Source organism: Mytilus edulis, chromosome 2 (assembly GCF_963676685.1).
Source record: "Mytilus edulis chromosome 2, xbMytEdul2.2, whole genome shotgun sequence".
Taxonomy (NCBI): domain Eukaryota; kingdom Metazoa; phylum Mollusca; class Bivalvia; order Mytilida; family Mytilidae; genus Mytilus; species Mytilus edulis.
In genome coordinates this window covers 43,544,430-43,556,313 of record NC_092345.1, presented here as the reverse complement: position 1 = coordinate 43,556,313, position 11,884 = coordinate 43,544,430, and the positions used below count along the sequence as shown (strand labels likewise).

Sequence of the window (11,884 nt, the reverse complement as noted above, 5' to 3'; positions counted from 1 at the left end):
TGGACTTGCATTAATCATTTATATAAATATTGACAGATATTTATCTTTATTTGATTGATCGTCTTTTCGGTTTTTAACAGCACCATGGCCAGTAGTAATTAAAATGGCGGGAAGCTTGGAAAACAAAGAAGGATACCAACATAAGTAAACGTCCTGCAACATTAACTCGACAAGAGACTTTCACATCAACTATCCTGTTTTCTTCATCTATTACATTTTGACAAATGTAAGATTGTACTGACGTCCGGGGCTGTTAGTGTTATTTTTTAACACAACTAAAAATTAAATTTAAAATTAATAAATTTTAAAATAAAAATCACAGGCACTTGTTTACTCGTAAATAAACGTTAATAGTGGGTCTTCCCATGGAGAGAAACAAGTGGCTGTGATAAAAATCTAGTTCAGCCGTAGTCGTTTCTACAATAATAGTCAATTCGGTCACAATATTCTAATGTTGTTATATATGCCTCCTTAACCTTATTTTATGATGGAGCTATTCGCCGTTTCAGAATCTAATGCATCCTGGGTAATATTTTCAAAAGCGTACACCAAAGCGTTTTGATTGGTTTAAAACGTCCTAAACAATCGAAATTCAACCAATGACGTAACGTTATTTTCACTTTGGGGTAAGAACAATACACCTTATCGCTAATCCCGGCTGACCCGCCCGCTTGAACTTTTGACGCATACAACAATTACTTTTCCATTGGGCCGTTTTTATTAAATAAGTTGGTTTACGGATCCGCCGACCCGAATTTTCGCTAATTCAAATAAAAATAAACGCACATTTGTCCTTAAAAATTATTTCCGCCGACCTCATATTTCTCGATTTACTAAGAAAATTTTAAACGGAATTTTTGTGTTTACGTTTCGTATTCTGGTTCCTATTACTGCATTAAAAAATCGTTAACCAGTGCACCGGAACGTGACTGGTAAGCTTTCCCCGACACCCAAAAGCGAAAACAAGTCGCCCTCTTCTTGACGATACTCGCTTTCAGTCGCTTCCGTCATCGGACATTTTCAATTTTTACCAAGTTGATGAAACATCATTTTTTTATTGATAATTAAAGAAATTAAGACATAAACGGTTCATTATCTTAAGAAAAGAGGCTGAAGCATTGTATTTGCAGTGTGTAGCAGTTTATTTGATAAAAAATACAACTTTTTATCACCTCGACCATTTTTGCAAGTTCCGGTGCTTGTTACTCGAAAACGTACATCAACCTAAATTTCGGCGGTAAAATAAGTTTGTTACTTCATTTAAACGTGATAAAAGTTGCCTCTAGTAAATGTTTAATCCATTTATTGCATTAAAAACGTCATGTTCCTTTCCAAATAACTTGTCAAACATCGTTTATTTTTGTAAATTTTCTTGCATTCGTCCGCCATTTACCGATTCCTAAAGTACGGATCTGAACCGGACCAGCTAAACCGAAATCCGTACTTTTACAATAATTATTACGGACGCACGGATGGAACAGCTGACAGACGAATATTGACCACAAAGGAAAAAATTACGTATTTCACATGCATTAAGAGACTTTTAGTTACATCTAATTGATTGGTGTATATAATTCCCTATATTTTTTATGTATTGAATTTGTTTCAAACTTTATTAAAGTTGCTTAACTCGGAGACTATTACACTAGCCAGGGCCGTAACTACATTGAGGCAAATGAGGCAAATGCCTCATCTTAGAAATTAAAAAAAAAAAAAAAAAAAATGAAACAAAAGATTGTCTTAATTTCAAATTGTTTTCACGGAAAGTGTCTAACAAGAAGCAAGTTCTCTTCACTCTCTGGTGTCGCCCCTGCATGTTTTTCGTGATCCATGTTTCTTTTTTACTTTTAGTTTTCAGAATTGATGGTCTGTTGTTTGAACTTCTGTGTCCCGGGTTTGTCTTTTGCTCATTTATTGTCCTACTTTATGACAATAGTCTGAGTGTTGATTTTCATTTGTAAACGTGTAGTTATGCAATGTTGCATGCCCACTGATGTCCAGATATTGTGCGAGAAAATATTTTAAAAATATACTAGACATAAAAAAAAAAAAAAAATGGTCGTTTCTGCATTGAGAATTGAATTTGATATCAGAGAATTCACAACTGGCTTCTTTTGGTTAATAAAACTAGATAGCTGGCATGGTTTAAATTAGAGTAAGGTCACCAATTTTACGGTATCAAATAATTTGAAAAAAAAGCAATAATGTATTGCCATATGACCATTTCCATTGATGTGTTAAACTTGCATTATCGTCATGTTCAGACCCTTTTACAGAAAATAAAGGAATATGGAGTAAATGTGCACGAAACCTAATCGCACACAAAGTCATTGCATAAAAAAAATACTAATGATCAATCATTTGGTCAAAGTTGCTGGAGGGTCTTCAACAATAAAAGAATCATTAATACCGTAAAACAGGGTCAAGATGGTCCCTAGTGTCGACTTAAGCAGTTCTAGTATTTAAAGCATAATACTGCACTGTCACTATATTCCAATCTAGTCATAAAAATGTCACCAAAGTCTAAGCACAATACAAGACTAAAACAGACAGACAGATCCGGTATTAATGATTAGGAGAATTACGAATTTTGCGTTGTCCATAAAACCTTAAAGACTAAAATTAAAATGAATCTATGTTTTTGCTTTCAGACCAGAATATTATCGAAAGAAAGCTAAAAATTAATTGCGTTTCAATGTCAGAAAGAGTCTGGGAAACGCTCAGAATGCACGATTTTGCGTTATTTTTCTCAGAGCTTCTGGGGGGCCTTGAGCGGTCCCAGTCCCCTCGCCAAATTTTTTTGCCTCGCTCCGCTCGGCGATATATTTTGCCTCACTATTTGAAGAGGCTAGTTACGGCCCTGCTAGCTAATATCAATATATTATGGCCCAGCTTAAATTATATATTTTTTGATGAGAGACACTGAATTTCATACTTAAGATAGTTTTGAATTAAATTGTAATTGATATATTATAATTTCTTTACATTTTTCAAAATAAAAAAAAATTTTTTTTAGTGCTAGATATTAAATATTTAGTTGGAAGTTTCTCACAAGAACCTAAGTAAAACTTTTAATTTGAAATGTTACTTTAATTGTATACTCAGATATGAATTGAACAATATAAAAAGAACATTATTTAACATATGACCCTTTATACTATAGTAAAATCCAAACATTGTAGGGCACCAAGCGAATGAGCACTTCTCTTTCAAATCTCACCACTTCTCCCTATCAGTTTCAAAAAGAAAAGTCACTTCTCCCTATAATTCTGAAAAAGTGTGAGCCCTGCTGATATCCGTAAACCAAGTAAAAAAAAAAACTGGAAAGATCTAGTTTAAATTTATTTTTTTTCCCTCCTCCTACCCTAAGTTTTTTGGGCTGATGTCCGTAAACCAACTTATTAAATAAAAACGGCCTTGTAGTGTCAGATATTTTGTTTTATGACGTCAAAATATTATGGGAACCTGTGTGATATCCAGCAATGGCGGACAAATAGCGATAAGGTGTATGAAATTACCCATGATGCTTTAGATTCTGAAACGGCCAATTGAACAGGTAGTTCAAGATTACTCTGACGTCCAACGACTGTTTTGCCAGACAAGCTGGGGCCGTGGGACTTCAGAGCTTGTCCCATATTAAAAAGTGGATATTTGCCCTTCCAAATAGATGCGCTGCTTCGTCGCTTCTGGTGCCAACCGACGACCTCAGAATTATATAAATCTGGTATCAATTTGTTCATTTTTGGGATACGATTGCTTTTAAGCAATCTGTAGACTTCTACCGTTGACTCGGGGGCTCATTCCCTCACGTCAACCGTTTTATTCTAAACATTCAGCAACATCTCAGATTCTTATGATTGTCTTGCTTTAAAAGGTAAAAACAAGCAAAAGGATTGAACATAAACAACTTTCCTGTAATGTTCTTCTCATAATCTTCATGTTTGATTTTTCCGTTGACTTATATGCGTGTTTTAACAACACGGAAAATAAAGCAGTATTTATATTTAGTGTTTTTATAAATTTAGAAACACGTCAGAGGGAATTCCCCAGTTTTGATAAATGCGAGAGTTCTTTGAATTTCGATAATTCTATTTCTGTCATATAAGAACTGAAGTGGAGTTTTCTATATTTTACCTTTATGAAACTGATACTGTACTCTCATATAGAAATTGAGACTCATTCATCATATCATAAATTAAATAAACGTTCTTGTTCCAAATCGCAAATCGCGGGTTTGTTTATGTATTAATGCGCATGCGTATAGTTTTCTTGATTTCAAGGGGTATCAGATTGAGTGGTTGTTCTGGATTCCCCGCTTATTAATTAATTTGAAACTCATTCTATGTCTTCTATGTCTGCCTGCTACTGAGGGTTTAATATTGTTGTTGCATAATTTAAAATCATATGCATCATTTAAATTAAAATCAATGAAGTTTTACCTATAACACCCCTTTAGCCGAAATGGAGTCTTCCATATTATCATTTCGAGTTCTCTCCCTTTCAGAAGTATTTCTCGTCAAAATCGTCTCAATTTAAACAGAGGAGTGTACGGAAGGATTCATGCCCACTGACCAAAAGGAAATTAATAATTAAAGAGTTAGAAATGGGGTTCCTCCTAGAATTAACGGTGATAAGATACGAAGTAATAGTCCGAGATTACTGGGTATAAGTCAAATCGGCACCTGGTCAAATCGGCACCCATAGAAAAAGTCAAATCGGCACCTATTTAAAAGTCAATTCGGCATCCAATAATATTTGATATAATATATGGGACTGGGAAATGGGGTTCCTCTTAGAATTAACGGTGATAAGATACGAAGTGAATAGTCCCGAGATTACTGGGTACAAGTCAAATCGGCACCCATAGGCATAGAAAAAGTCAAATCGGCACCTGGTTAAATCGGCATCTAGTCAAATCGGCACCTATTTAAAATTCAATTCGGCATCCAATAATACTTGATATAATATATGAGACTGGGACTATTTAAGTTTGTAATTTAAGTATACTAGCATAAAAGTCCCCCATGGTCCCAGCTTGTCTGGCAAATCAGCCGTCGGACATCAGAGTAATCTCGAACTATGAAGTGAAATACCTTCTCTCTCTCTCAGTGACTGCTGTGGAAAGTAAACTTGGAATTGATAGCACACAAATAAAACACAATAAGTACATTGCTCCTACACTTGTATCCGGGATTAGCTATTTTTAAAGTTGAGTGACTATTCAGATTTATATTACCTTTGCATGTGCAGTTGAATTAGTTTTGAAAATAATACTATCCAGCTGTACCAGGCCTTGCAATCATAAAACTTTCGAGTCAGTTTTTTTGTACTCATACTAAAAAGTCAACCAATGAAATTGCTTGATTTCTTGTTTCGGGCATGATTTTTGTGCTCCAAGCACTGAGCAAAGTTTTATGCCTTCAAGGCCATAGTCCAAATAATTAGGTCTTGGAAGGCTATCATATTTTTTTTTCTTTGACGCCTTACTTCGACGTCGAAATAAAGCGTCAAAGAAAAAAAATATAATAGCCTTTCAAGACGTCATAATTATTTGGACTATCAAGGCCAGGGCTGCCAAAAATGTGTGAGACTCACGCATGTTCATGCTTTTTTGCAGCAGTATCCTTGGATCAATTTTTTCCTCTTTTTGGCCAAATCTCAGGAATTTGCTTAATGAAAAGTTGGCAGAACTGCTATATATGTGTCAATGAAAACTATATGGCAATCGTTTCCCTCAGAGCATTCTGCTCTTTGATTAGCTCACCTGGCCCAAAGGTTTGTTTACATAAGTTTCCAGCTTGTCTGGCAAAATAGCCATGGACATCACCTCGGACTGTTGAACAGGTAGATCGACTTACACATCCGACAGAAAATAATATAAATGATTGATTGCATTATTGAATTTACTTTTCAGCAAATGCTAAAAAATTTTGTGACTTTCACTGTTTCGGTGCCTAAGGTTAGCAAATGTGATTTTTCTGACCAAAAATTTATTAAAATATATTAACAAAACTGTGTTGGTGATTCAAGTGAATAAAATAAAGACATAAATAACTAGACGTGTGACAGAAAGATTAAACTTATGTAAATGAAGAGAGAAATGAAAAATGAACAAATTGAGGCCTGATTATATGGATGCAAAACTGTCAGTCAGCTCTAGAAATAATGAAGAGGCGCATCCATTTTGGAAGGGCAAATATCCACTTTTTGACATGGAATGAATTTGTCAGTACTTATTTTTGCTTGATTATATATAATTATCTGAATTTACATTTGGAGGTAAAAAGATAATTCTGAAACAATAACATTTACAAACACTTAATGGGCATTGATTTGTATCTTACTATATATACAAGTCCTTTAAATGGATAACTTCAATCAGGACAACATTGAACATTACAAGAGCCAATGTCAGCAGCATATTATATAAAAACATAGAAAAAAAACCATTAAAATATGAACCAAGCACTGGCACTGCCAAAAAGTTACTGAGAATCTCGGGTTTACCACAGCCCTATAAAAAATCCTGGGGAGAATACGGCCAGGTGCACATGTTTTCTTTACATAGAGTATTATTTGTAATGTGGTGTAAATATGGCCATATTTTACGAAAGGTTTTGAGTAGGAAAAATAATGTTATGGACAGTGGACCCTCTGTATATATATATAGCATGTGTCTATGTTGAAGACTGCATGTTTACCATTAGATGTTTGTTGGTTGTTTGTGACATACATGTAAGGCTGCTGTCTCATTGATGTACACTCAATTATAAAAAAGAAAATGTGGTAAAATTGCCAATGAGACTACTCTTCACAATACAAAAGACCAAATGACACAGAAATTAACAACTTATAGGTCACCATCCATGTACAGCATTCAACAATGAGCAAACCCCAGAATGCTTAGTTGGCTGTAATTGCCCCAAAATTGCAAAATGTAAAACAATTCAAATGAGAAAACTTGTGCATATGATTAAAAACTAGCTTGATAAATGTAATGATTTTGTCCATTTTAGACTTTTGAACAATGGCAGAAAGACCTGAAGATCTCAATCTTCCAAATGCAGTTGTCACGAGAATTATAAAAGATGCTGTAAGTATTGATAAAAATATTTTTTCAGTTCATTTGTTCTTCTGTTGTATTCTTACTTGACACTCAAACAGTCATATACAATGTACATAATGTACATTTATAAGGAAATTAGAGTACCCAATTGTACTTTTGGGGGCCAGTTTTACTAAACATACCCAACCTGAATGTTTTATTCATATAAAAGTGGTGTTGAACATACTAAGTAAATAAAATAATTTATTTATATGACATGTTTAACCTGAATATGATATTTAAACCTTCATTCCTGTAGTTTTTGATGTGATTTCCCATGACATGACTTTGATGGTAAATAAGTGTGATATTTTGATTGAATATTTTTAGAAATGCAAATGATAAATTTATTACTTTTATTATATATATACTTCTAATTATACAATTAAGCCAATTGAGGAATACCAGCTCCTGTGAGCCTCTCCATTGAAGTTCCCAGTAGCTCTCTTTTATACTATTTCAATTTTGTTTCCTTATATTGACATTTGTGTATTAATTATTGTGTTTTCAATGTATTTTGCTTGACATATATTGATCTTTTATTTATCAGATCCCAGAAGGTGTTAATATATCAAAAGAAGCCAGACTAGCTATATCTAAAGCTGCCAGTGTGTTTGTTTTATATGCTACATCATGGTGAGTGAATGACCTTTAGCAAATGACAATCAATAAAATATAATGTGTTTCACAATTTTAAAAGTATCATGAAATATTGTCAGTGAAAGGGTATATAAATTGGAATAATTTAAAAGGAAAACATTCAAAATTGTTTTTTTTTAGTTTTTGGAACATTTGTTCCTCTTGCATCAAACTTAGATGTCAACCATTTCCTGTTTTTAGCTAACCAGGCCCAAGTGAGCTTTTCTCATCACTTTGCGTCCGTCGTCCGTTGTCCGTTCACTTTTACAAAAATCTTCTCCTCTGAAACTACTGGGCCAAATTTAACCAAACTTGGCCACAATCATCATTGGGGTATCTAGTTAAAAAAATGTTTCTGATGACCCAGGCAACCAACCAAGATGGCTGCCATGGCTAAAAATAGAACATAGGGGTAAAATGTAGATTTTGACTATGACATGGGGTAAAATTGTTTATCAGATAAATATCTATCTGCCCTGAAATTTTCAGATGAATCAGACAACCAGTTGTTGGGTTCCTGCCCCTGAATTGGTAATTTTAAGGAAATTTTGCTGTTTTTGGTTATTATCTTGAATATTGTTATAGATAGAGATAAACTGTAAACAGCAATTAAGTACAGCAAAGTAAGATCTACAAATAAGTCATGATGAGCAAAATGGTCAATTGGCAAAATCATCATTGGGGTATCTAGTTTAAAAAATGTGACCAGTGACCTTTGTAATCATATGTATACATTTGGTAAAAATAGGAGATTTTGTTACCACAGCATTCATGTCAATCATTTCTTAATTGTACCTGTAATCTTCTCTCTGATCATACTTTTTGAATTTTTTACTGTTTCTATGATATAAAGTAATAATAGCTTGTGGTCTTTTCTGTATTGTGTTATGAAAATTGTATAAAATAAAGAAATTATAATCTTCATTTCTAGTGCCAATAACCTTGCATTGAAAGGAAAAAGAAAGACAATATCAGCTACAGATGTAATTAATTCGATGGAAGACATGGAGTTTGACCAGTTTGTAGAACCCCTGAAACAAGTTTTAGAAGGTAATTTATTATCATTATTTGTATAACATTAACCCTTCATTACAATACATAGACAATAACTGTTTAGTGTCTTTAAATATCAGCTGTATTTGTACGAGGCTAGGAAACAAGGTGTATGCGAGCTTTTAGCGAGCTACTACACCTGTTTCGAGCCGAGTACAAATACAGCTGATATTTAAAGACACTAAACAGTTATTGTCTTTATCCTGCAATTAATTCTGTATATTGATTGTGTTTTGAAAGACACAAAAACGAACATATTTAGCATTATTTTCGATTTGTAATCCCTTGAGGCCCGAGTAGTAATATCAAAATCACACATTACGCTGAAGACGGGTTCGCAAAAAAGAATCTCGAATGGTCAACAATAATACATAGCTCCAGGTGAATAATTATCTATTTTAACATAACAACTAATTTCAACAGTAAAAACAAATAACAAAACATTGTCAATTTTGAAACAGAAGTGTACGAGTTGTCCTACGCTTCAGACTTGACATTCACTAAACATGCATGCTGAAATTGACATGGTTGATTTTGTAACACAATCATACACATTCAAGTTTTGAAATCGACAATTGTCATCGTCATTGGAATGCAACTGGAATACACATTCTGAGGTCACACAGGTTCAAACAATACTCAGTCCGGCAGTGGGCGGAGCTTTAAAGCGATATCTGTATAGTATACAGATACAGCATAGCGATATCTGTAGGGCTGTATCTGTATAGTAGTACACCCAATTGCAGGATAAAATTATATTAACTATAGCTTATAATGACAGATTATAAAAAAAATCTTTCTTAACCATGTAAAGCATTTAAGAAACTTTTTCTGTTCCATAGTTTCTTATTATTCATCACAGGCCTGTAACAAGAAGGTGTTACATGGACTGGCAATACAATCATTCTCAACTTTAGCAATGACAATTCAAACGGAATGTCGACTTTTAACTGCTTATTTGTTTTCAAGGAGGGGATTGATACAGTCCCCTCGAATCCCCCCTCTGGCAACAGGTGTGCATCAAAGTTATTACCTATCATTTTTAAAACACACCACACACACACTGTTATTGGCCCTTTATTCTGCATATTCTGCTCATTATTCTCTCTTTTGTAAACCCCATCCAGACCCTTAGGTAGTAATTGTGCTGCACATCTGGTGCATTAACATTGAAACTGTTTAATGTTAAAAACTATTATTTTACAGAATACAGGAAAGAACAGAAAAGTAAAAAGGATGCTGCATCAGAAAGGAAAAAGAAAGTGAAAGAAGAAGAAAAAACTGCTGCAGACTCAGACGAAGAAGGACAGGGAGAAGCAATGGAAGAGGATGCTGGTGGGGAAGAGGACACACCTGTTGGGAGTGTTGTTACTATATCTGATGATGATAATTAAAGATGCAATTAAATTTGTTCATTTTCATTTAATTTTGTCAATCTTGAATAGACTGTGGAAGCCATTCTTCTGCATGGTGTTATAGATGTTGGTTCCATGTATGTATGTACTGGTAGATTCCTCTGTTATTCAGAGCACCCCTCGAGAACTGTGAGGGTACAGTGGAATCTGTGTACACCTTTCGGGATTAATGGAGATGTGTCACACACTTTTTTACAACAATATTTACAAGGACAATCCCAACCCTAGGGAGTGCTAGGACAACAATTGTTTTATGATTAATCATTGTATCACTTTAAAGAGGAACACCTATTATAAAGTCAATAAAATAATGCAGTTGTTAAAATAAGAATATGTCATATGATTGCCAATGAGATAATTCTCCACCAGAGTCCAAATAACATAGCAGTTAACAACTATAGGTCACTGTACAGCCTTCCTCAATAAGAAAAGCACATACTGCATAGCCAGCTATAAAAAGCCCCCAAAATGAAAAATGTAAAACAATTTCAATGAGAAAAATAACTGCATGATTTATATAGGACACTGGTGCAATAGTACAACACAAGAACAAGCTATAAAAATCAATTGAAAAGGGCTTTACTTATCAGATAGATACACAGCAGTAACAATGTCCAATAAAAACAGACTGGACCTGGCAGAATATACATCCCCACAACAAAAAAGAAAGTACAGATCTGAGAGTACTCGCAATTACAGCTAGTTCAAAGCCAGTAACAATAAAAATGAAAAAAAAATATGCATCTAAGACAAAAATAAAATAAGTCAATTCACATCCAACATTCAAAGTTTAAAACATGTCATTAACTGCAAGAGAAAAACATGAGCTTGTGCAATGCAAAGATACATGTTTTGACATTTTGATATATGAGACCAGAGAAGAAGGGAAACCTCCAAACAATCAATGTCAAGTAAAACAAATTTGCTAAAAAAAAAAAAATAACAAGGTTCCAAGGTGCCAGGCTGAGGCGGAATAACTGTTCTTTATTTAGATGAGGAGCAACAGCAGCAGCAGTTAAAGTAACATGACAAATGTCTCAGGTGAAGCTGGATCTGCTTGTCCTTCTAGAGTACCTGACACCAACTCCCTATAGTATGTGGGGTTCATGTTGCTCAGTATTTAGATTTTCTAAGTTGTGTTTTGTGTTAATATTTTTTGTATTTTGATTTTTGTCTTTTTTTTGCCAAGTTGTTGTCCTGTTGCTAGGATGTGACTTGATGGATGAGATGTTATGTGAAACTAGGAACAGACAAAGTTCTTATCCCAGGCATAGATTACCTTAGCCGTATTTGGCACAACTTTTTTGAATTTTGGATCCTCAATGCTCTTCAACTTTGTACGTGTATGGCTTTATAAATATTTTGATATGAGCGTCACTGATGAGTCTTATGTAGACGAAACGCACGTCTGGCGTACTAAATTATAATCCTAATACCTTTGATAACTATTTACACCACTGGGTCGATGCCATTGCTGGTGGACGTTTCCGGTCTCCGATGGTATTACCAGCCCAGTAGTCAACACTTCGGTGTTGACATAAATAACAATAATGTGGTCATTTTTATAAATTTCCTGTTTACAAAACTTTGAATTTTTCGAAAAACTTAGGCTTTTCTTATCCCGGGCATAGATTACCTCAGCCATATTTGGCACAACTTTTTTTGAATTTTG

The 11,884-nt window shown here is 34.2% G+C and overlaps 1 protein-coding gene across 2 annotated transcripts; it reads left to right on the top strand.

Annotated features, from left to right (window-relative positions):
- The first annotated feature begins 67 nt into the window (after positions 1-67).
- On the top strand, positions 68-10,204 carry LOC139512197 (DNA polymerase epsilon subunit 3-like). 2 transcript variants are annotated; one of them, XM_071299611.1, is made up of 5 exons: positions 68-226; positions 7,017-7,093; positions 7,656-7,741; positions 8,676-8,794; positions 10,004-10,204. In XM_071299611.1, exons 2-5 carry the CDS (start codon positions 7,028-7,030, stop codon positions 10,189-10,191), a joined length of 459 nt encoding a protein of 152 aa, XP_071155712.1. In that variant the 5' UTR covers positions 68-226; positions 7,017-7,027; the 3' UTR covers positions 10,192-10,204. The 2 variants fall into 2 exon arrangements, with proteins under 2 accessions (XP_071155712.1, XP_071155713.1); XM_071299612.1 differs by having other exon boundaries at positions 74-252.
- Positions 10,205-11,884: the final 1,680 nt, after the last annotated feature.